The sequence below is a fragment of the Chrysemys picta genome, chromosome 8, assembly GCF_011386835.1.
Source record: "Chrysemys picta bellii isolate R12L10 chromosome 8, ASM1138683v2, whole genome shotgun sequence".
Classification (NCBI taxonomy): Eukaryota; Metazoa; Chordata; order Testudines; family Emydidae; genus Chrysemys; species Chrysemys picta.
Genome location: NC_088798.1, coordinates 69132769 through 69157970, shown reverse-complemented (window position 1 = coordinate 69157970; position 25202 = coordinate 69132769). Strand labels below are relative to the sequence as shown.

Below are 25202 nucleotides of genomic sequence, written 5' to 3'. Positions count from 1 at the left end.
AATTTTGTATCATCTGCAAATTTTGCCACCTCACTGTTTACCCCTTTTTCTAGCTCATTTATGAACATGTTGAATAGGACTGGTCCCAGAACAGATCCCTGGGGGCCTGGGGGGGGGGGCGGAGGGAAGGATAGCTCAGTGGTTTGAGCATTGGCCTGCTAAACCCAGGGTTATGAGTTCAATCCTTGAGGGGGCCTTCCAACCCTGACATTCTATGATTCTATGACATCACTATTTACCTCTCTCCATTCTGAAAACTGACCATTTATTCCTACCCTTTGTTTCCTGTCTTTTAACCAGTTGCCAATCCATGAGAGCACCTTCCCTCTTATCCCATGGCAGCTTACTTTGCATAAGAGCCTTTGGTGAGGGACCTTGTCAAAGGCTTTCTGAAAATCTAAGTGCACTATGTCTGCTGGATCCCCTTGGTCCACATGCTTGTTGACTCTCTCAAAGAATTTTAGTAGATTGGTGAGGCATGATTTCCCTTTACTAAAACCATGTTGACTCTTCCTCAACAAATTATATTAATCTATATGTCTGACAATTCTGCTCTTTATTAGTTTCAACCAATTTGCCCAGTACTGAAGTCAGGCTTACAGGCCTGTAATTGCCGGGATCACCTCTGGAATCCTTTTTAAAAATTGGCATCACATTAGCTATCTTCCAGTCATCTGGTACAGAAGCTGGTTTAAATGATAGGTTACAGACTACAGTTAGTATTTCTGCAATTTCACATTTGAGTTCCTTCAGAACTCTTGGGTGAATACCGTCTGGTCCTGGTGACTTATTACTATTTAATTTATCAATTTGTTCCAAAACCTCCTCTAATGATACCTCAACTTGGGACAGTTCCTCATATCTGTCACCTAAAAAGAATGGCTCAGGTTTGGGTATCTCCTTCACATCCGCAGCCATGAAGACTGATGCAAAGAATTCATTTAGTTTCTCCGCAATGGCCTTATCATCCTTGAATGCTCCTTTAGCACCTCGACCGTCCAGTGGGCCCACTGGTTGTTTAGCAGGCTTCTTGCTTCTGATGTACTTAAAAAAAAAATTGCTATTACTTTTTGAGTGTTTGGCTAACTGTTCCTCAAATTCTTTTTTGGCCTTCCTAATTGAATTTTTACAGTTCATTTGCCAGTGTTTATGCTCCTTTCTATTTTCTTCACTAGGATTTAACTTCCACTTTTGAAAAGATGCCTTTTTGCCTCTCACTGCTTCTTTTACTTTGTAGTTTAGCCACGGTGGCTCTTTTTTGGTTCTCTTACTACATTTTTTAATTTGGGTTATACATTTAAGTTGAGCCTCTATTATGATGTCTTTAAAAAGTTTCCACGCAGCTTGCAGAGATTTCACTTCTGGCACTGTACCCTTTAATTTCTGTTTAAGTATCTGCCTCATTTTTGTGTAGTTCCCCTTTCTGAAATTAAATGCTACAGTGTTGGGCCGCTGTGGTGTTTTTTCTGCCACAGGGATATTAAATTTAATTATATTATGGTCACTATTACCAAGCATATTCACCCTTGGACCAGATCCTGTGCTCCACTTAGGACTAAATCAAGAATTGCCTCTCCTCTGGTGGGTTCCAGGACCAGCTGCTCCCAGAAGCAGTGATTTAAGCTGTCAAGAAACTTTATCTCTGCATCCCGTCCTGAAGTGACGAACCCAGTAAATTTGGGGATAATTGAAATCCCCCATTATTATTATTGAGTTTTTTATTTTAATAGCCTCTCTAATCTCCCTGAGCATTTCACAGTCACTATCACCATCCTAGTCAGGTGGTTGGTAATATATCCCTACTGCTATATTCTTATTATTAGAGCATGGAATTTCTATCCAAAGAGATTCTATGGTACAGTTTGATTCATTTACGATTTTTACTACATTTGATTCTATGCCTTCTTTCACATATTATGCCACTCCCTCACCAGCACGACTTGTCCTGTCCTTCTGATATATTTTGTACCCTGGTATTTCTGTATCCCATTGATTAGCCTCATTCCACCAAGTTTCTGTGATGCCTATTATATCAATATCCTCATTTAATATGAGGCACTCTAGTTCACCCATTTTATTATTTAGACTTCTAGCATTGGTATATATGCACTTTAAAAACTTGTCTCCTTTTGGCTGTCTGCCATTACACGATGTAATTGAATGGGACTCTTTTTTATTTGACTGTTTCTGATCAGACCCTGCCTGTATTTTACCATTTTCTATCCTCTCGTCCTTACTAGGACATAGAGATTCTCTATTAATAGATCTTCCCCTAAGGGATGTCCGAACCATGTGCTACTCCGCACCTGTCGGCTTTCCCCCAGCCCTTAGTTTAAAACTGCTCTACAACCTTTTTAATGTTAAATGCCAGCAATCTGGTTCCATTTTGGTTTAGGTGGAGCCCATCCTTCCTGTATAGGCTCCCTCCTTCCCAAAAGTTTCCTCAGTTCCTAATAAATCTAAACTCCTCCTCCCTACACCATTGTCTCATCCACACATTGAGACTCTGCAGTTCTGCCTGACTAACTGGCCCTGCGTGTGGAACTGGGAGCATCTCAGAAAATGCTACCATGGAAGTCCTGGACTTCAGTCTCTTACCTAGCAGTTGAAATTTGGCCTCCAGGACCTCTCTCCTATCCTTCCCTATGTCATTGGTACCTACGTGTACCATGACCACCAGCTGCTCCCCAACACTACACATAAGTCTATCTAAATGTCTTGAGAGATCCGCAACCTTTGCACCAGGCAGGCAAGTCACCATGCGGTTCTCCCGGTCATCGCAAACCCAGCTGTCTATGTTTCTAATGATCGAATTACCCATTACTACCTGTCTCTTTCTAATAGCTGGAGTTCCCTCCCCCGGAGAGAGATCCTCAGTGCGAGAGGATACCACAACATCATCTGGAAGGAGGGTCCCAACTATGGGATTGTTTCCCTCTGCTCTAGTTAGATGCTCTCCTTCCCTGGGACTTTCATCCTCCTCAACAGCACAGAGGCTGTCAGACCGGGGGTGGGACCATTCTACTGTGTCCAGGAAAGTCTCATCTATGTACCTCTCTGTCTCCCTCAGCTCCTCCAGTTCAGCCACTCTGGTCTCCAAAGCCCGTACATGGTCTCTGAGGGCCAAGAGCTCCTTGCACCGAATGCACACATATGCCACCTGCCCATAGGGCAGGTAATCATACATGGTGCATTGGGTGCAATAAACTGGGTAGCCCCCACTCTGTTGCTGAACTTCTGCCTGCATTCTCTTTTTACTCCTGCAGCTGGTTCCTCTGTTGTTGTTTTGTTTATATCAAGGGGGTGTTTTTGGCTTTTAAGTTTAAAGAAAGTTGAGTTCTAGTCCCTGTAAAAAACTCCCTTGCAAAACTCCCCTGTTAGCCGCTCCTGGTCTCTAGCTCCTTTGGTCACTTAGAAGCGGGGTTTTTAAAGCCCTGGTCTCCCTGAGTAGCCCCGCCCCCTGGTTAAGGGTTGATGGTGCTAAAAGGCTTAGGGATCACAGCCTCCTTAAGGCTGTCACACTTGTTGTGACACCAACGGGTGTTTACTCTTGTGAGCCCTGAGGAGCCAGCACAGTTCTGGGAGAGTGATCTGAACTCTAGTCTGCTTTGTGTATAATTAGCAAAACTGCCAGCTAAATTCTCAGTGCAAAATCTGATTACCAGTTATGGTGTAAGAGTCAGAAAAAGTCTAGATGGATTATCTGATCCCAGATTAAGTTTGTGGTGTGGCAGATGGAAGAGCTGTGTTTTGGTTTATAAACTGATATGAAATTGAGGGAATAAATATAGAACCCTGCAGACTTGTTTTGTTTGAGAGTATATTGATGCTTAAGAACTGAATCCAAAGGGAGCAGTGCCAAGTGGTTTTGGGAGTGAAGCCCCCCTACCCTCGCATCAAAACCACCCTCCACAAATTGATAGTATAAGAACATATTCCCCATCCCCCACTGAACACTCAGTGACCATTGTTTTTCTATCTCCATTCTAGGTCAGCCACTGGTGCTTTCTCAGTCCACTATGGTGCAGCTCCAGACTCCTGGAGTTCATCCTGCATCCCAGCCGGTCATTGCTGTCACTGGAGGGACCATGCAGCTGTCCAATCCCACTGTGAATGTACTGGCACCAGCTACAGGAAGCAGTTCAGTGAGTGGAAAAATAGCGCTGGCTAAACCCCTCCTCCAAGCCACTACGCAAACTACATGCATGGATGTAAGTTCCAGCTGTTTTATGGTAGTTAAGTTAGGTTTGAAACCCCCTGTCCCCTCAGCTGCTGGCACATGGTGTGGGAGTGCTTGTGGGCTGTGCAGCCTTAGGAAGAAGGCGTCTTGGCTCTGCTGGCTGGAGCTCTGAAATGATGGGTGCTTTCACATCGCTGGTGTCTGGGGCTCAGAAGCCTCACTTGGCAAACAGTTCCATTGTCTAACTACCCAGGAAGAAATATTTTCCTAATGTCTAACCAGGAAAGAGGGTGTGTGAGATTGCTGGATACCTTTTATTTTTTTTAAGACAGTACAGTGGTTCTCAAACTGTGGGTCAGGACCCCAAAGTGGGTCACGACCCCATTTTAATGGGGTCACCTGGGCTGGCGTTAGATTTCTGGGGCTCAGGGCCAAAGTCAAAGCCCAAGCCCCACTGCCTGAGGCCGAAGCCCAAGGGCTTCAGCCCTGGGCGGCGAGGCTAATGTTACAGGCCCCCTGTCTGGAGCTGAAGCACTTGGGCTTTGGCTTTGACCCACCCCCAGGACAGTGTGGCTCAGACTTTGGCTTTGAGCCACGCCCCACCCCACCCGCTGCCTGGGGCGGCAGGGCTCGGGTGGGCTCAGGCTTCGGTCCCTTCTCCTGGAGTCATGTAGTAATTTTTGTTGTCAGAAGGGGGTCGCGGTGCAATGAAGTTTGAGAACCGCTGCACTAGTCTATGCTTTCTGTGTATATGTGTGTGTATGTCTATCATTGGTAAATCAATGAGTGGGTAAATCATTGAATCTAAGACAACCCAGCCTCGCATTTGTGGGCCTTCACCCATCTCTAGGACCAAACCCATGCTATTATAGAAAGTTCTGAAGTATTCGGATGAATATTTTAGTGATAGTATTTATTTCTGTGTATTCTTGGCCTGGGACTGGAAGTGCCCACATACCACAGATAAGGAGGGCTGCCCCTGAAGTTAGGGCACTGGACTGGGATTTGGGAGATTTGAGCTAATTGGGTAACCTTGGGCAAGACACTTAACCTCTTTGTTCCTCAGTCCTCCAGTTGCAAAATAGGAAAGTATATTATCCTCTCCTTCCACCTTTTACTCTTACTAAATATTTGTATTATAATAGTACTAGTTGGGCTGGGTGATGTACAAACACAGCAGAGATATGATCCCTTCAGACGAACCGACAAAGGGTAGAAGATGGGGATACAACATACAAGCAAATGCGGGGGGTGAAGAATTGGCCCAGCGTTATGTGGACGGTGATGTATTTATTTCATTGTGGTTAGAGGATAGGAGGAAGGGAGTAGGAAAAGGAAAGGAGAAAGAATAGACACAGCTTGTCACTTCTCTAACCTTGATCAGCAGGCTGGATGTCATGACAGAGGTAAGACTTGAGGGGGTTTTGCCTTTGTCTGTCTTGTCTACTTAGACTGTTAGCTCTTTAGGGGCTCTCACTGTGTGTACATGCGGAGTAGTTCAGCAGGGTCTTGATGTGGGTTGGGGCCTCTAGGCAGTACTATAATTCACAGAATAAAAATGCTCTCATGGAAGCAAAAGAGTCTGGTTTCTAGCCTGATCTTGGAGGCTCAAGCTGTTAGGATAGTATCTAATCCCAACGTTTAGAAGTTCACCCTTGGGTTTAAAAAGCTGTCAGGTAGCAATCTATCCTTTTCCACAAGAGGATCATGTGAGAACAGGAAATATAGTTAGGCTGGCAGAATTCTGTTTTTATTTTTTGCAGTTTTGATTAATGTATGTGTTTATTTTTTAATTTTTAACTATTTTTATTTTTATAGCTGCGGGAAATTAAGAAGGAAGATGGGAAGGGTTGAGGTTAGGGTTAGCTGTGGTGCTGGCAACGAGACTTCAGGGGCTCCCTTTACGGCTGATGTGCCCAAGACACTGGGACACAATATTCAGGGGAGTCTGCGGTCCTGGTCTGGTGGAGCACACACCGGCAATCAGGGCTGCAAGGACGAGCCCCCGGCTGCGGGTGAGGCCACTCTGCTACTAAACAGCTCCGGCCTGAGGATGGCTATTGCACTCCTGGCTGGTGAGTGACGGAGCGGGGCTGTGGCTGCAGGGAGTGCGTGGGGGAGGCTGCACTTCCACCGACTGCCCAATAGATATGTTTTTTGTTGATTTCAGTGTGTCAGCTGAAATTAATATTTACTGACATCAATGCATTTAAATCGAATCCTGCCAAGCTTAAATATAGTGCAGGACCTGCAGTGTTTTTAGAATTAGCTACAAATGAGCCTTAGCAGGAGGCAAATTTAGCCAGGTATTCTTGTTAGGTGGCTTCTGTTGTTCAGCAGATACTGTTCCTGAAAAGATCCCAAAAGTGGCAGCAATGATCTGGCTGTTACATCTTTGAATGATATAGATGGTCTTCTGAAGTTTAAAACATTTGTAGCAAGGAAATAACTTGGAATCCTCTTGTAAATTAACAAAGATCAGAAAAGTAGTGACCTGCTTGAATTGGAGTGCTTTGCAGAATGATTAATGGCACATAACAAAACAAAGTTATTTTGTTTAAGTTATGTTAAGCATTGCTGACTTTTTCAGAGCTTGCAATGATGAATGAAAGTGCAAGGAGTGCGTGCTTTCATGCACAAAATAAACATTTACAAAGTATGCTAGAAACAACAGTATATGGGAAAACGTTTTCTTAGAGTGAATTTTGTTGGACAGACTGGCTTCTGTGTATTTATGTTGCACAGAACATACAATTTGGGATGTGTAATGTAACTTTTGAAAGATGTCCGGGTAAGCTCCATGTCTTCAGCTCCTTTCAGCCAAGGATTTCAAGGCATTTTGCAAACCCTTATTGATTCTTGCAGTATGTCTCGGAGGTTGTGTTGACCCATGTCAGTTTTGGGAGGTTGATTGGGAACTCACCCCCTCATACCTGAGGTGTTTTGTCGAGCATCACCCACAAGTATGTGATCCCAACCTGATGGGTTTTGCCCACATGCTCAGGGTCTAATTGATTGCCAATCTGACCCAGGGGAAAATTCCTTCCCGAATCCACATATGGCGGAGACCTGGGGGGGGTTTTGCCTTTCTCTGCAGCATGGGGCACGGGTCACTTGCAGGTTTAAACTAGTGTAAATGGCGGATTCTCTGTAACTTGAAGCCTTTAATCCATGATTTGAGGACTTCAGTAACTAAGCCAGAGGTTATGGGTCTATTACAGGAGTGGGTGGGCGAGGTTCGGTGGCCTGCGATGTGCAGGTCAGACAAGATGATCATGATGGTCCCCTTTGGGCCTTAAAGTCTATGAGTCTAAGTCTTGTTATTTCCTTGTCTATTTTGGCTTATTGAGAGACTGAGGGGATGACAAATCTACTGAGGCTGTGCTGGGGACCCCAAAAAGGCATGGGCAGTGGCTATTGGGATGCCAACTAGGGCCAACTGGTACCTGGGCCAGGAGTCTCCTAGGACTTGCCCTGGAGTCTCCTAATGAGATAGGGATATTAGGGTCCTCAATGAGCTTCCCAAGGGGCTCTGCTTGTCAGGTGACTGAAGAACCTTCCAAGGTTGCATGGGAGGGAGTTTTCATTTTCTGGACCCTCTCAACAGAGATGGGGGCAGGAGGAAGCAGCCCAGTGGAGCAGGGAAAGGATTAATCTTTCACTGTACTTCCCTCCATGTGGATCAGGCAGCTTCTCTCACCCCCCCCCCCCCCCCCACTTCAGCTGACTCCCAAGCCTCTTGCCAGCTGACCTTTCCAGGTGAGCCTCAGTCCTGCAGACAGTATGAAGTCAACAGAAGGGGAGCTGCACTACTGTGAAACTCAGGCTCTTTGTGATAGGACCTATAGAAGTTCACAAGAGTGGGCCCCTATTTGTGGACCATTGGAGGTCTGCAGCTGGGGTGTAGCCTCCCTCTGGGCAGCACTTACCTTTGGCAGTTCCCGGTCGGTGGTGGACGCAGTGAGGCTAAGACAAGCTCCCTGCCTACCCCGGACCCACACCGCTCCCGGAAGGGGCCAACGCGCCCCTGCGGCCCCCTGGGGCGGCAGGGGGCATGTGGCTCTGTGCGCTGCCCCTCTCTGCAACACCGCTGCCACAGCTCTCCTGGCCAATGGGAGCTGCTGGGGCAGTGCTTGCAGGCAGCAGCAGCGTGCGGAGGGAGACCCCTGTCTCCCTGCCCCCAGGGCTGCACTGCCTGCTTCCGGGAGTGGCATAGGGCTGGGGTAGGCAGGGAGTCTGCTTTAGCGGCATCCACACTGTGCTGCCGGAGATCACGATCAATTGGGAGATCCTCTAGGATCGACCAGTCGATCGCGATCGACCAGTTGGTGACCATTGCTCTAGGCAGAAAGCGGCCAGAGTCAGTTCCAGTGGCCCTTGCATTAGGGGCAGCGCGGCCTAGTGGCCAGAGTCAGTAGTTCTTTGAGTGATTGCGCATGTGTATTCCACAATAGGTGTGCGTGCTCGCCACGTGCACCGGTGCCAGAAGTTTTTCCCCTAGCAGTACCCATAGGGGAGTGCCCTAGTGACCCATGGAGTGGCGCCGCTATGGCGCAGTATAAGGGGCACTGCGTGATCCTCCAACCCTCAATTCCTTCTTGCTACCAGTGAAGGTGCATCGGAACTGCTCTGCTCCAGCTTTGCGATAGCTTTCCTCTTGGACTCTGTTAGTTCCTAGTTAGTAGTACCTGTAGTTTGAAGTACAGGCAAGTCTCATCTTACGCGGGGGTTCCGTTCCGCGGTTAGTGTGTAAAGCGAAAACCGCGTATAGTGAAACACTCATTGAGTTCAATGGCAGGCAGAATCGCCCGCACTACAGATGCAGTTTTTATATTGTTGTTTTTCTTTTTTTCCCCCTTTTTTGCCGACCGCGCAAAGCTGAATTCACGCATGTTAAATGCGCCTGAAATGCGACTTGCCTGTAGTTTAGTTTAGAGTTAGTTTAGTGTGCCTGGGTCGGGCTTTAAGTCATGTGACACTTGCGAGCGGCCGATGCCCCTGAGTGATCTGCACGTGGACTGTTTACACTGTCTGGGGGAAACCCATCTCAGCAATTGCTGCAAGATTTTCAGAACCTTCAAACCTCAGACCAAGAAGGACCGTGACATTTGGCTCCGAGACATTTTGATGGAGTCGGCCCTCATCTCGACACTGTTGCGCTGCTCCAGGTCGGCACCAAGCACTGCGGCATTGGTGCGCAGCGTGCCTTCCACCAGCTGGCACCACTCCCTGCCCATGGGACACTCAAAAAGACAAAAAAGACATTGGAGCAAGACCCGGGGAGAGACTAGACCCGTGTTGGGCAGCTCTCAGTCCCCATCGGCCTCCCGGCCTCTGACTCAAGTTGAGCGGAGTAGCCCGGCCCACTCTGAACTGACCTTCCCGGACGTTTGGGTGCCCTCTGCGCCGGAGGCCCCGTAAGTGGTCCGAAACACTATGTCTCTGCCAGTACCAGGGGCACCACTGCTGTTGGCTCCCCGGTCCAGAGGGAAGCCACCGCTCGGATCCCGCAGTCGCTGCCTGGACGGTACTGTTCACAGTTTAGGGAAGGTTCCCGACACCATTCCCCGCTCAGCAACTGCCCCGTGTGCAGTCTGCACCGGTCCCTGTCGACCCCCCACCAGGTTGTCTGGGGCCGAGTACCTACTGGTAGGAGTTCCAGGCACCACTCCACCTCCAGGGACCGTAGACCTCGCGAGGAGAGCGTGCCCCGTTGAGACCAGGACAGATGGCACCGGAGGTCCTTGTCTCCGAGGGGCTACTGTAGCCCTTCGCAGTACAGGCATCGCCGCCGTTCCAGTTGTCTCGCTTGAGGTCCCCGCTGCGGCACCGCTCCCGCAGCCCCAGGCGTTGATCGCTGGCACCTGGGGTGGGGAGCCCATCTGGGGAACATTCAGACCTAAGGTCTGTGGTCCGCGCAGGACCTTGCCCTGCATATAAATGTCAAGGAGCTCAGGGCGGTCCGTCTGGCATGCGTGGCCTTCCACTGGCACCTGGAGGGCAGAGTGGTCTGGGTTCTCACGGACAACACGGCCTCGATGTTCTACATCAACAGGCAAGGTGGGGCCCGTTCCTCAGCCCTCTTCCAGGAAGCCCTCAGGCTGTGGGACTTCTGCATAGGCCACGATATTTGCCTGGAAGCCCACCACTTACTGGGCGCCTGGAATTCTCGGGTGGATCGCCTGAGCTGAGACGTTTCCTCTGAGCACGAGTGGTCACTACTCCCAGAGTTGGTGCACAGGATTTTCCAAACATGGGGCACTCCCCAGGTGGACCTGTTTGCGACACAGCAGAACCGCTGGTGTTCCCGCTTCTGCTCGGGGGAGGGGGACAGAGGGGAGGTTGGGTTTGGGCGCCATCTCCGATGCCTTCCTCCTGTCCTGGACTGGCCAGCTTTTCTATGCCTTTCCCCCGATCCCACTGATCAGCAAGGTCTTGGAGAAGATAAACACGGACAGGGCCAGGGTCCTCCTGATTGCCCTGGCATGGCCCAGGCAACATTGGTACGGGACTCTCACTGTGGCTGTTGCCCTCTCACTGTGGCTGTTTCCATCCCACCCAGACCTGCTATCCCAGGACCAGGGCTGCCTCCTCCACCCCAGCCTTGCGGCACTCCACCTCACGGTGTGGCTGCTTAATGATTAGGCCGGGAGGACTTGCTTGAAAGGGGTTCAGCGCGTCCTCCTGGAAAGCAGATGGCCCTCCACACATTGGGTCTACCTGGCAAAGTGGTCTCAGTTTTCCCAATGGGCAGCATTTCACCTGTGGCTGCTCCAATTCAGCTCATTTTAGACTACCTCCTTCACCTAAGAGCCCAAGGCCTAGTGCTCTTGTCTGTCAAGGTGCTCTTGGCGGCCATATCGTCCTTCCAACTGCTGGTACAGGGCCACATGGTGTTCTCCCATGCCATGACTGGCCAATTCCTTAAGGGTTTGGATCATCTCTTCCTGTATGTTAGGCCCCCAGTCCCGCAGTGGGACCTGAACTTGGTGCTGAGCAGGTTGATGGGTCCCCCATTTGAACGGCTAGCTACGCTGCTGGTCACACCTCTCGTGGAAGGTAGCCTTCCCGGTGGCGATCACATCTGCTAGACAGGTCTCGGAGCTCCGGGCCCTGACCTCTGAACCCCTGTACACAGTGTTCCATCAGGATAAGGTCCAGCTCCGACCACATCCTTCGTTTCTCCCCAAGGTGGTCTCCACCTACCGTATGGGTCAGGACATTTTCCTGCCGGTGCTCTGTCCCAGACCCCATGCATCCAGTGAGAAGCACCACCTCCACATGTTGGGTGTGAGACGGGCTCTGGCTTTTTATCTGGAATGTACAAAGCTGTTCAGGAAGTCCTCACAGCTGTTCATCACCTCGGCCGAATGCATGAGAGGTCAGCCAATCTCCACTCAGTGGCTCTCCAACTGGATCACCTCATGTATTCATACCTGTTACGACCTGGCGGGAGTCCCCCCGCCGCCGATTGTGAGGGCACACTCGACTAGGGCGCAAGCCTCATCCGCTGCTTTTTTTGGCCCATGTCCCCATCTAGGACATTTGTAGGGCTGCCACGTGGTCTTCGGTTCACACGTTCACTTCGCATTATGCGATCATCTCCAAAACCAGGGAGGACGCTGGGTTTGGCAGGGCTGTTCCCGAGTGTCTGTGAACTCCTACCCACCTTCAACAGATATAGCTTGGAATCACCTATTGTGGAATGCACATGAGTAATCACTCGAAGAAGAAAAGATAGTTACCTTTTCCATAACTGGTGTTCTTTGAGATGTGTTGCTCATGTCCATTCCACATCCCGCCCTCCTTCCCCTCTGTTGGAGTTGTCTGGCAAGAAGGAACTGAGGGTGGGGGGAGCGTGCAGCTAGGGGCGCTCCCCTACGTGTACTGTTAGGGGAAAAACTTCCGGCACCAGTGCAGGTGGTGAGCATGCACACCTATTGTGGAATGGACATGAGCAATACAGCTCGAAGAACACCAGTTATGGAAAAGGTAACTGTCTTTTCCGGCGGCTCTTGCATTTGGGGCAGCATGGCCCAGCGGCCAGAGTCAGTTGTGGTGGTCCTTTTTGTTCGGGGCAACACGGCCCAGCGGCCAGAGTCAGTTCCGGTGGCCCTTGTGTTCGGGGCAGCGTGGCCTAGTGCTCAAAGTCAGTTCCGGCGGCCCAGCGGCCAGAGTCAATATAACCGCTCTCAGGTGCAGGGCAATACGGCCTAGCGGCCAGGGCCCATATAACAGCACTCTGGTATGGGGTAATGTGGCCCAATGGCTGGAGTCAATGTCGCAACCCCTAGGTGCAGGGCAGTGAGGCCCAATGGCCAGTATCTGGGGAGAAGGAAGGAGCTGCTATCAGGGGTGTGGCGGCCCGGGTAGGGAGGCCCAGACCCATCCGACTCCATTGGGCCTCAACCCAGGGCCCTGACAGCGGCGGAGTGGTCTGCGACTGGGTCAGCAGGGACTCCCACCGAAACACACTGACCTCACTCGGGTGGGAGGTACCACTTGCGCACCCTCCGTGGGTCACTTTCTATCGCGTTTCCAGGTGTTGCAGTCCATTGAGCATTGGGGTTCCCAGGCTCCTCAGCATGGGTGATTCCCTGTGGCTCCGTCAGCTGCAGCCCTCTGGTCTGGCTCTCAGGATCTCCAGTTTCCACAGTGAAAGGCTGTGATGGTTCTTCGGCTGGAGCCTCCGCTGAAGGTCCTTCCCCTTCAATGGTCAGCCTAGAATGAGCTGGGATACTCCCTTTTATACTGAGGCAGTAGTCGGAGCATGCCCAGCACTGTCTGAGGAGCGGGACTTCCACCTCCCATAGTGTGGGATTAACCTCCCCTTGTCCAGAGCAGGGTATGCACACCCCATCACAGATGGAATACAGTGACATTGCTGCACAACTATAAGGGTCCTTGCTGCAGAATTTTTCCCATTCTGCTGTGGAGTACCTGGCTCCCTGATGATAGCTTTATCTCTACCCTGAGAGTGCTTTAACACATGGTCTAATACAATGTAATTTTGCAGTGTAGACAAGACCTTTGTAGCAGTTGTCATGTGGAACCTTGAATCTGAGTGTCCTGGTTTTCTTTTTTTATGTTATATATGAATGAAAGGTGATGTACACTCAGAACTCTGTTATGTGCTATGTTTTGTGCCTATAGTCAGTTGATTCGAAGCAGAAATTGGCAGTGGGCTCAGACACAGGTGTTGTACTTTTAGGGTGACCAGCCAGCAAATGTGGAAAATCGGGACAGAGGATGGGGGGTAATAGGAGCCTATATAAGAAAAAGACACACAAATCAGAACTGTCCCTATAAAATCGGGACATCCGGTCACCCTATGTACTTTGAAACTACTTTTAGGGTTTTTTAAGCAGCTAGACTTTAAATAGTTAGTGTCTCTTTAACAAGGAATATTAGTGCAAAAATGAAGGCCATCATGTGGCTTTCTCTACTACAGCTGTTCACAGAAGTTCCCTTCCTTCATGGCATTGCTCATCACCCTGCTCCAGTCCCTCTGTCGCCTCTCACATCTATTTAAAAGAGGGTACAAAAGAGAGAAAGACAGAGGAAGGGAACTGTGGGGCGCAACTCCCTAGGGGGGTATGGATAAATGTTTGGGGGGGCATGTGGCAGAGCATAGGCCAGCCCTTGTGGGGGATGGGGAGGGAGTGCTAGCCAGCCCTGCTCTGGCCCCAGCCACAGCTCAGCTCCAGCCACAGCTCAGCTCCATCCCCTGCTCCGCCCCAAGCCCAGCTCTGCCTTCATTTCCTCTCCACCCCTAGACCAGCTCTACCTCTATCCCCAGCTCCGCCCCTACCCCCAGTTCAGCCCCCAGCCCAAGCTGCTCTGCTGAGCAACTGTGTAGTAATGGAGGTGGGGCATGGACAGATTCCATTACCGGGAGAGAGGGAGGGAGGGAGGAAGGGAGGTGCGACAGGAAGAGTTTGGGCATCACTGCTATAGTTTATTTCGATAAATGGTGGATGATAAATACCTTTGTACTGGTGTGGCTGCATCCTCACAGGGAGGCTAAATTGGAGTTTGTACCAATGTCAAGGCCGGATTAATCTTTTGTGGGCCCCGGCACCTGTACCATGGCCTCTGCTCCACCTGTGCTCTGCCCTGAGGCCCCCGCCCCCCCATGCCCTGCCAGCTGCTCACACGAGGAGGAGGCTGCAGAGAGGAGCGAGTTGGAGAGGCAGGGCAGAGAGGAGCAAGTGGGGTCTCGGGGGGGAAGAGGCTGAGTGGGGACAGGGCCTCTGGGCGGAGTGCGTGGGGAGGGGCAATGGTTCGGGTTCTGGGGCTCCTTCTGAGTGTGGGCCTGTCATCATTGGCACCATTGTAAACCTGATACTGACCAATGTAACTAAATGGGTAGGAAAAAGTGATGTAGCTCCTGCAGTGTGGGCGCTTTTAGCTCTCCATTTAGTGGAGAAACCCTTAGAACCACTGTGAAGAGCTGTAGTGGAAAAAGCCATGTGATGGGCTCAATCCCTCTGTGACTATGGTTGATTAGACCAGAAGACTATGCTTTTTGGAGATACAGTTTCCCAGAATAGCCACATGGGATGGGGAGGGGTGTGCTGCACATCCACCCCAAAACCACAGCCCCTCCTTTTAAATGGCAAACACAGCCCCTCCTTTTAAACGGCAAACCCAAGTGGCATTGGTTGCTATGGGAAAGGAGGGTGCTGCAGTTTGATACCATTCCCACATGTTATGAACGTGGAAGACGCCAACCCCACGTACTCTTTGGCTTAACAGGGCTGCATGGAAACCAAATTCTGTTGCCCAGCCGTGTGTGATGTGTCATCATACCGGCAGGCGCTCAATATAAGAGGCAAAATGTGACCATGTACCTAAAACACATGTGCTGTCTGCTGTGAATTGCTTGATTCACTGTGAAAGAGTCTCCCTTTTGTTCTGAGAAATGTATCTTCTTAAAATCTACTCTCCCTTCCCTCCCGCTCTCCCCCCCCCCCCCCCGCAGCTGCAAATGTTTCTATGCTCCCCGCATCAAATCCATCCCTGAGGTTATCGCAGCTTAGAAGGCGAAAAAAACATATGACATGTTTTCAGAGCTCATGCAGTCCTCCCGCATTGATAGGGCACAGCTGAATGCATGGAGGCATTCGGTGGCAGAGGCCAGGAAAGCATATAGTGAACGTGATCGGAACACGCAGGAGGAGATGCTGAGGCATTGGGGGGGGGGAGGGAGGAGGGGGGGAATAGCTCAGTGGTTGAACATGGGCCTGCTAAACCCAGGGTTGTGAGTTCAATCCTTGAGGGGGCCATTTAGGGATATGGGGCAAAAATCTGTCTGGGGATTGGTCGTGCTTTGAGCAGGGGGTTGAACTAGATGACCTCCTGAGGTCTCTTCCAACCCTGATATTCTATGATAGGCTAATGAGGGACCAAACGGACATGATGAGGTGTCTGGTAGAGCTGCAGGAAAGGTAACTAGAGTAAAGACTCCCACTGCATCCATTGTGTAACCACCTGCCCTCCTCGCCAAGTTCCATATCCTCCTCACCCAGATGCCCAAGAATGCAGGGGGAGGCTCCAGGCACACTGCCACTCAACTCCAGGGGATGGCCCAAGCAACAGAAGGCTGTCATTCAAACAGCTTTGATTTGTAATGTGGTCTTGTCCTTCCCTCCTCTCCCACCCCACCCTGTTATCAAACCCTTTGTACACCCGGGCTACCTTTTACTAGTCAGTGTTGTCAGTGATCTCAAGTTTTTTTAAATAAAGAATGAATGGATTCAGAACAATATGAACTTTATTTCCTGTGCCAGCTGTGGTCAAAGGGGGGAGGGGGATTGGCTTACAGGGAAGTACATTCACTAAAGGGGGTGGCTTTGCATCAAGGACAGACACACACAACTGTAACACCATAGCCTGGTCAATCATGAAACTGTTTTTCAAAGCCTCTCTGGTGCGCAGTGTGCCTCGGTATGCTCTTCTAATTGCTCTGGTGTCTGGCTGTTCAAAATTGGCCTCTAAGCGATTTGCCTCAACCTCCTATCCCGCTATAAACCTCTCCCCCTTACTCTAACAGATATTATGGAGCACACAGCAAGCAGCAATAACAATGGGAATATTGCTTTCACTGCGGTCTCACCTACTCAGCAAACTGCGCCGGCGCCCTTTTAAACGTCCAAAGGCACATTCTACCACCATTCTGCACTTGCTCAGACTATAGTTTACATGCTTCTTATTGCTGTCCAGGCTGCCTGTGTACAGCTTCATGAGCCATGGGAGCAAGGGTAGGCTGGGTCCCCAAGGATAACTATTGGCATTTCAACATCCCCAACAATTTTCTGGTCTAGGAAGAAAGTCCCTTCTTGCAGCTTTCCAAACAGCCCAGAGTTCCAAAAGATGCGAGCGTCATGCACCTTTCCCAACCATCCCATGTTGATGTCGGTGAAACGGCTCTTATGATCTACCAGTGCTTGCAACACCATTGAGAAGTACCCCTTGTGGTTTATGTACTCTTTGGCAAGGTGGTCCGATGCCAAGATAGGGATATGCGTTCCGTCTATCGCTCCACCACAGTTAGGGAACCCCATTGCAGCAAAGCCATCCACTATGACCTGCACATTTCCCAGAGTCACTACGCTTCTCAGCAGAAGGGTATTGATTGCACTGGCTATTTGGATCACAGCAGCCCCTGTGGTAGATTTGCCCATTCTGAATTGATTCCTGACTGACTGAGCATACCGAGGCACACTGCGCACCAGAGAGGCTTTGAAAAACAGTTTAATGATTGACCAGGCTATGGTGTTACAGTTGTGTGTGTCTGTCCTTGATGCAAAGGACAGAGCTATCGTTACTCGCTTCCCCACTGTCAGGGCACGTCTAATCTGGTATTTCTGCCCTTCAGGGCGGGGGAAAGCAACTCACACAGTTCCATGAAACTGGCATGCGAAAGTTTTGCAGCCATTGGGAATCATCCCTTACCTGCAACACTATGGGGTCCCACCAGTCTGTGCTTGTTTCCCAGGCCCAGAATTGGCCTTCCACTGTATCAACATGCCCCAATGCTGCCACAATATCCCAATTGCCACATCCTGTGCTTCCAGGAACGTCTGTGTCCATGTCTTCCTCACAATCTTCCTTGTGCGGGTGGCTCCTAGCTAGGCTCTTCACATACTGCAGGATAATGCGCGAGGTGTTTACAATGCTCACAAAAGCAGTGTGCAGCTGAGCGAGCTCCACGCTTGCCGTACTATGGCGTCTGCACGGATAACCCAGGAAAAAAGGGGCTAAATGATTGTTTGCTGTTGCTGTCAAGGAGGGAGGGAAGGAGGGGAAACTGATGACATGTACCCCAAACCATCCATGACAATGTTTTTGCCCCATCAGGCACTGGGAGCTTAACCCATTATTCCAGTGGGCAGCGGGGACTGTGGGATAGCTACCCACAGTGCACAACTCCGAGAGTCGATGCTAGCCACAGTATTGAGGATGCACTCCGCCGACCTAATGCGCTTAGTGGGGACATGCACGATCGACTGTGTAAAATCGCTTACTAAAGATCGACTTCTATAAAATCGACCTAATTTCGTAGTGTAGACATGCCCTCACACTATTGGGGAAAGGCACAGTGCTGGTTATATTTGTGTGTGTGTATGTGGGTGGGGAAAAGGGAAATACTGTATTGAAAAGCAGATTCCACTATTTCATCTCCAGTGCAAACAGTGTTAAACTGGGGGCTCTGCGAGGAATCTGACTGTATGAGCAGACAGTTCTGGTATCACTTTCAGATGGATTTTGCAGTGAGGTTCTTCTGCCAAGTTAGCTGGGCATCAGGCATTTAACTACACAGCACTGTTGGCAACATTTTAGCTTTGGGTTCTGGCTGCATGTTGGTGTAGTGCTCTTAGATGAAGGGAAAGTGATTAAATACCTGTCTTTCTTATTAGCTGACCTGGCTGTTTCTTTCTGAAAGAAACATCTGTGTTTAAAAAAAAAAGAAAAAAGTTAAAAGAAATCATTTCAAGCCTCCTAGAAGAAACCCGGAAATGGGAGGCTTGGTAAAACGTTGTTCTCCAAGAAATGGTCAACGGACAAATAATGGTGAAAAAAGGCTGGAGAGAAAATGAAGTGACTGAACTTTAACAGAATGTGATGTGAAATAAGCATTTAGGCCCCATCCTTCATTGACACAAATGGGCATAGTGCCACTGATTTCAGTGGAACTGCATTGGTTGACACCTGCTGAAGAACTTCTTTATGTTGAACAGGAAAAAGATGTTAGTGAATGGCTGTGTAGGTGCTGGGTGACTTTCTGGTATGCTGATCTCCCTTCAGTAGCGCTGAGACACTCCCCATCCCTTCCCCATTACCTCTTCTTTTTTATATGGATATTTCCATCCTTATTGGCTGGCTTCAGTTTTTCTGGCACACAGAGAGAGACAAACTGCTCCTAATGTTCGTTCCAGTTTCTATTATGAAGCCATTTTCCTATTTTAAACAAATTATTTTCCCATTCTTCCTGTCTGTTGATGGTAAAGTCATTTTTGTTTAACTTCTTTAAAAACCTCACATAATATTTTAAAAGCCATAAGACTATATATTGGTTCCAGACCTGCTGGAAAAAGTGAATGCAGCCTTGCTCCTGCTGTGGAATTTCTCTTTGGAGGTTTCTTAGGGAACGAGTGAACCTTCCACTACAAAGCATTCTTGGTGCAAAACACGCCCATCTCTGGATGAAATGATACTATGTATTAACAGACCCATCAGCCCCGTGCGTTGAGCCAAAGCACAATTAAATACACCACACATTTAAGAAATAAGCCTCAAAATGTTCAAAGTGCCCTAAGAGCTTAATTTAAACTTCCAAAAGGAAGAGAGTTCAGAGCCAATGTTGAGTCTCTTCTCTTGGCATTGCACCGTGGGGTTAAAACTCTCTTCTCACAGATGAAAGAGATGAGACAGTAAAAGGGATGTGGGGCTCCTCTCCTCCCCCCATTCCCTTCCTGATCACAGTTTAACTCCACAAGCCTCCCAGTCGTCTCTAAATTTGGGGTCACTTTTGACTCTGCTCTCTTTCTTCATCATCCCCTCCCATGCCCACATCCAGGCTGCTGCCAGCCTTTATTAGCTCCTCCTCTCTGCTGTCTCTAAGGCCTGCTCTGTGCTCTCTATTCTGACTGCCAGAATTTTGGTCCATACCTTGATGCTCTCCTGCCTTGGGTCCTGATTCATAGATTACAATGTCGGGAGGGACTAGCTGACCTCCTGTGTAACACAGGCCATAGGACTGCCCTGAATCAATTCCTCTTTGAACTAAAGCAGATCTTTTAGAAAAACATCCAATCTTGATTTAAAAATTGGCAGTGACGGAGAGTCCATCACAACCAGTTCCAATGCTTAATTACCTCCATTGTTTAAAAAAATTTGCCTTTCCAGTTTGTCTAGCTTCAGATTCCAGCCTCTGGATCTTCTTAACCTTTGTCTGCTAGACTGAAGAACCCAAAGGACTTAAGCATGTGCTTAACCAAAGTCAATGGGAGTTAAGTCTGTATTTAACTTTAAGTGCTATCCTGGATCAGAACTGAACTGGAGCCTTAATTACTGAAAATTCATTCCTTTTTCTTCCCCTCTCCCTGTTTGCAGTTGATCCAGAATGCCATTGCTAAAACAACCTTCCTTTCCTGCCGCTTGAACCCTTTAATTGTTTTGAACTTACTTTCTACATCAAATTGTGCTCACGTTGTAGATGTGTGCAGCTGTGCCCCAGCTTACATTACTTTTCTCTTCCTACGCCTTCCCTTCCCCTCACTATCTGTGCTCCACTCAAACGTCCCAATCAGTTACTCCCTTTGTTTCCTTACCCCACTCTCCTTCCCAGCATTCTTCCATACCATTCCTTTCTGCTTGGAATAGGCAAAGCTCAATGAATTTCTTGAGGATTTGAGGAGCATTCTAACTGCTTATAGAAATGTTATTCGTAACAGTTACATAACATTTGAGAATCATGAGTGTCTAGTTTGACATTAGCATTTGTTAACCACTTCTAAGCATGTGTATGAACCAAATTATTTAAATGAAGACTTGCTTTTGAACAGTTCAGTCACTGCTTCATGAGGAAGTAAGCCTTCCTTTGCTTGCCTATAAATCCAGGCCCCTCAGCTGAAGGACCAACTACAACTCTACCCCGATGTAACACCACCCGATATAACATGAATTTGGATATAATGCGGTAAAGCAGTGCTCCGGGGGGGAGGGGGAGGCGGGGCTGTGCACTCCGGCGGATCAAAGCAAGTTCGATATAATGCAGTTTCACCTATAACGCAGTAAGATTTTTTGGCTCCCGAGGGCAGCGTTATATCGGGGTAGAGGTGTAGTTGTTTGGTGTTATCTTTAAAAAAAAAAATCCACCTGCTTTAATACCAGTGATTTCAGAAATATGTAATAAGAATCTAGTTCTTTGGAGCAATAGATAAATTTGCAACTCCCTCTTCTCAGAGTACTGTGCTCCTGTTAAAATATGGACACTGTGTAATATGTCCTGTTGCTAGTGTTGCTGTTCTTGAAGCTCCAGTGTCAACTGCACTAGCAGAAAGTGTACAATGTGGATTCAGCAGACCTCAGTGTTGTTCATAAGAAAGACCACAGGCTTGTTCCGTGGCAAAGGCACTCGGTCAGGTTTATTGTTGACAAAGCACAGTCCTAGTGCCCCATAGGAGCTATATATACACTAACACATGTATGCCTGCAACAAGGTATCAGCTGAATCAATATAACATGATGCTGTCCGTTAGGCTTGCACAAAGATGCGCCTCCTATGACTTCTCCTTTTATACATTGATACAACAAGTTCCATATTACACTCTAGATATTGTATGCAATGTTGTTGTAGCTTTGTTGGTCCCAGAATGGTCCATTGAAATGTGTTAACTACTTACGCTAAGTAATCTGTTCAAACCTTGTATTTAGCAGTGACACTTTGAGTTAGTTTCCTAGATTTGAAGGAGAACTCGATGTAAGCTTGAAAGCCTGTCTCTTACCAACAGAAGCTGGTCCAATAACAGATATTACCTCACCCATCTTGTCACTCCAGATGTTGTTAGTTACCACCCTTATACCTTGAACCTGCTAGTTAAGAGAAAACATCCTCATCTGCTACTCTCTTCCTTATTGTTTTGAGGAGTTGGTGTGTTTTTGTACTATCTCTTAGGCATGTGTTTAGGTAGTTACTTGAGAGAGCTGTGTGTTTTTTGTACCATTCTTTCCAGTCTGGAATGTGCTTACTTGGTTAGCTGACACCTGGTGTGTTACTATTCTAACTTACTCTGGTTCATACTTTTAGTTATGTCTGTGGCTCCAGCAAGGCCTACAATCCTAATGGTACAGTACATGTCTAGCAGTGCAACTTCTCACTGCTACAGTATATGCTTCTGAGCCCTTTATCAAGGATGTTTTGCTAAAATATGTTATAGAATTGAGGGTGGGGGGAGTTCTATAGCCTGTATTATACAGGAGGTCAGACTAGATGATCACAAGGGTTCCTTCTGGCCTTGGATGCTGTGAATCGATATAGTTATTCCTAACTTATAGAATCATAGAATATCAGAGTTGGAAGGGACCTCAAGAGGTCTTCTAGTCCAACCCCCTGCTCAAAGCAGGACCAATTCCCAGCTAAAACTTCATCCAGCATATCTTAGTCCATCTGTGTATACAAAACTGTTGCAGATTTGCAACCAAATTAATGACTGGCTCAGCAGATGACAGTCCATTTTAGTTGGGGTTTTGCCTGTTTCCACCAGTAAAAAATCTTCAATTCTTGGTGTTGAAGTAGAGTTAGGTGCTAATCTGATAGGTAGCAATCTGAAGGAATGGAATGAGAGTTCAGACCCACAACACTTGTGTCTGTTTAATGAGGAAATGGACCTTTTCTGGTACATAAATGTCAAATAGTATTATTTTCTTATTGCTAATGTTTCAGGAGCTTTGCCCTGGGGGACGCTACCAGTACCAATAAGTAGTGTGACAAAGTTCCTCCTCTATCTTGGTGGGTCCTACGCTTATTGGAGGATTTTCTTGCCTCAGAGATTCATCATGTGGGTTGGGGAACAGCCCAGAGACCTTCCCCTCTGGAAGAACCCACAGTGCACGTCAATTGGGAGGTTTGGGGGGGAACCCGGGCCCGCCCTCTACTCCGGGTTCCAGCCCAGGGCCCTGTGGACTGCAGCTGTCTATAGTGCCTCCTGTAACAGCTGCATGACAGCTACAACTCCCTGGGCTACTTCCCCATGGCCTCCTCAAAACACCTTCTTTATTCTCACCACAGGACCTTCCTCCTGGTGTCCGATAACGCTTGTGCTCCTCAGTCCTCCAGCAGCACACCCTCTCACTCTCAGCTCCTTGCGCCTCTTGCTCTCAGCTCCTCACACTCGCACCACAAACTGAAGTGAGCTCCTTTAAAACCCAGGTGCCTTGATTAGCCTGCCTTAATTTATTCTAGCAGCTTCTTAATTGGCTCCAGGTGTCCTAATTAGCCTGCCTGCCTTAACTGGTTCTAGCAGGTTCCTGATTTCTCTAGTGCAGCCCCTGCTCTGGTCACTCAGGCAACAGAAAACTACTCATCCAGTGACCAGTATATTTGCCCTCTACCAGACTCCTGTACCTCACTGGTCTGGGTCTGTCATATATCCCTCCTCCCTTCTCAATGCCAAGGGGTTGGGCAGCTTGGGACGCCAAACAGTGCACACATGACAAGCCATCGGTGTTGCCATGACGGCTCCCTGCTCTGTATTGCACACAGAACTGGAAAGGTTGGAGGGATAAGAACCATCTGGTCACCCTTGTGTTCTTCTCCTTGTTCCTCTGCATCCATTGAAGAGGGGCACGGTCGGTCACAAGGACAAATCTGCGCCCAAGCAGGTAGTAGCGCAATGTTTCCATGGCCCATTTTACAGCGAGGCATTCTCTCTCCACCACTGCATATTTTTGTTCCCTTGGAAGGAGTTTCCGACTGAGGTATAGAATTGGGTGTTCCTCCTCCCCGACCATCTGTGATAGAACGGCCCCCAACCCTACTTCCGATGCATCCTTCTGCAGGATAAACTCCTTGGTGAAATTGGGCTATCAGTACGGGGTTACTGCAGAGGGCAGTCCGTAGGTCTGTGAATGCTTCCTCTGCGCGTCAGACCATCTCACCAGATCAGGTCCACGGGCTTTCACTAGGTCTGTCAGGGGGCTTGCCCTTGTGGCAAAGTGGGGGATAAATCGTCGGTAATACCCCACCACACCTAGGAATGCCCGGACTTGTTTCTTGCGACTTGGTCGGGGACAATTTTGGATGGCCTCTAACTTGTTCACTTAGGGTTTTACCAGACCTTTTCCCACAATGTAGCCAAGATATTTGGCCTCTGTAAACCCTACAGTGCACGTGGCAGGGTTTGCTGTAAGGCCAGCTCGCCTGAAGGTATCGAGGACTGCCTCCACCTTCTCCAGGTGGGTTTCCCAGACTGGGGTATGAATGACCACATCGTCCAAGTAGGCAGCAACATAACTGTTATGAGGGTGTACTAGCCTGTCCATGAGGCCCTGGAAGGTAGCTGGGGCCCCATGTAGTCCAAAAGGGAGGACAGTATATTGAAAAAGTCCCTCTGGGGTAGAGAACGCAGTCTTTTCCTTTGCGTCTTCTGCAAGGGGAATCTGCCAGTACCCCTTTGTCAAGTCTAGGGTAGTCAAGTACCGGGCATTACCCAGACAGTCCACTAGCTCATCTATGCGAGGTATGGGGTACGCGTCAAACTGGGATACTTCATTTAGTCGCCAGAAGTCGTTGGAAAATCTTGGGGTGCCATCAGGTTTGGGCACCAGAACGATTGGGCTGGACCACTGACTCTGGGATTCTTCGATGATCCCCAACTCCAGCATTTTTTTTACTTCTGCTTTTATTTCCTCCCTTTTTGCCGCTGGCACTCAATAGGGCCTCATTGTTACTCTGGCCCCAGGGTTCGTGACGATGTGGTGATATGTCTCGGTTGTTCGACCTGATTTTGTCGAGAACACATATTGGTTCCGGAAGATCATCTCAGACACCTCATTCTTCTGGTCTGGTGTTAAATTGGCAGACACTCTCACCTGTTTGGAAGGCTTGTTTTCTTGGGTTAGGTCTTTTTGGACCGTTGTGCATGCCTCTTGTGCATGCCAGGGTTTCAGAAGGTTAACGTGATAAATCTGTTCTTGTTTTCTGCGTCCTGGCTGCCGCACCTTGTAGGTTACTTCCCCCACGGGTTCAACCACCTCATAGGGCCCCTGCCATTGGGCCAGAAGCTTGCTTTCTGCCGTGGGTACCAACACCATAACCCGATCCCCTGGTTGGAACAGTCATGCTTTTGCCTGGCGATTGTAATGGGTTCGCTGGGCCTCCTGTGCCTTCTCCAAATGTTCCCGTACAATAGGGGTAACTCGGGCTATCCGGTCTCGCATCTGCATTACATGCTCTATTATATTTCTCCCCTCATTGGGTTCCTCTTCCCAGATCTCTTTGGCGATATCTAATATGCCACGGGGGTGACGCCCATATAATAACTCAAAGGGGGAAAACCCAGCTGAGGCCTGAGGTACCTCCCGGATAGCGAACATAAGGTAGGGTAGTAGGGTGTCCCAATCCTTCCCGTCCCGACTTACCACCTTCCTTATCATAGTCTTGAGGGTTCGGTTAAACCTTTCTACCAACCCATCGGTCTGTGGCTGGTAGACCGAAGTTCTCAGGGTATGTATATGGAGCAGAGTACAGAGGTCCTTCATTAGCTTCGACATAAATGGGGTTCCTTGGTCGGTTAATATCTCCTTCGGTAGCCCCATTCAGGCAAAGATCCCCACCAGCTCTTTGGCTATAGTTTTAGAGGCCGTGTTCCGCAGGGGGACGGCTTCTGGGTAGCGAGTAGTATAGTCCAAAACAACAAGTATATATTGGTGGCCCCGAGCCATCTTCTCCAGGGGTCCCCCTAGGTCCATGGCTATTTGCTCGAAGGGGATCTCTATGATGGGAAGGGGTACTAAA

The 25202-nt window shown here is 48.8% G+C and overlaps 1 protein-coding gene across 22 annotated transcripts in view; it reads left to right on the top strand.

Moving 5' to 3' along the window:
* The window catches only part of ATF6 (activating transcription factor 6), a 357879-nt gene that overhangs the window by 42293 nt on the left and 290384 nt on the right, over positions 1 to 25202 (top strand). For all 22 annotated transcript variants that reach the window (XR_010590059.1, XR_010590058.1, XM_065555768.1 and 19 more), the window contains one exon: positions 3991 to 4211. Coding sequence is in view for 20 of the 22 variants with exons in the window: in XM_065555768.1 (XP_065411840.1) it covers positions 3991 to 4211 (221 nt within the window). In the remaining 2 variants the exon portion in view is untranslated. The remainder of the gene's footprint in view (positions 1 to 3990; positions 4212 to 25202) is intronic.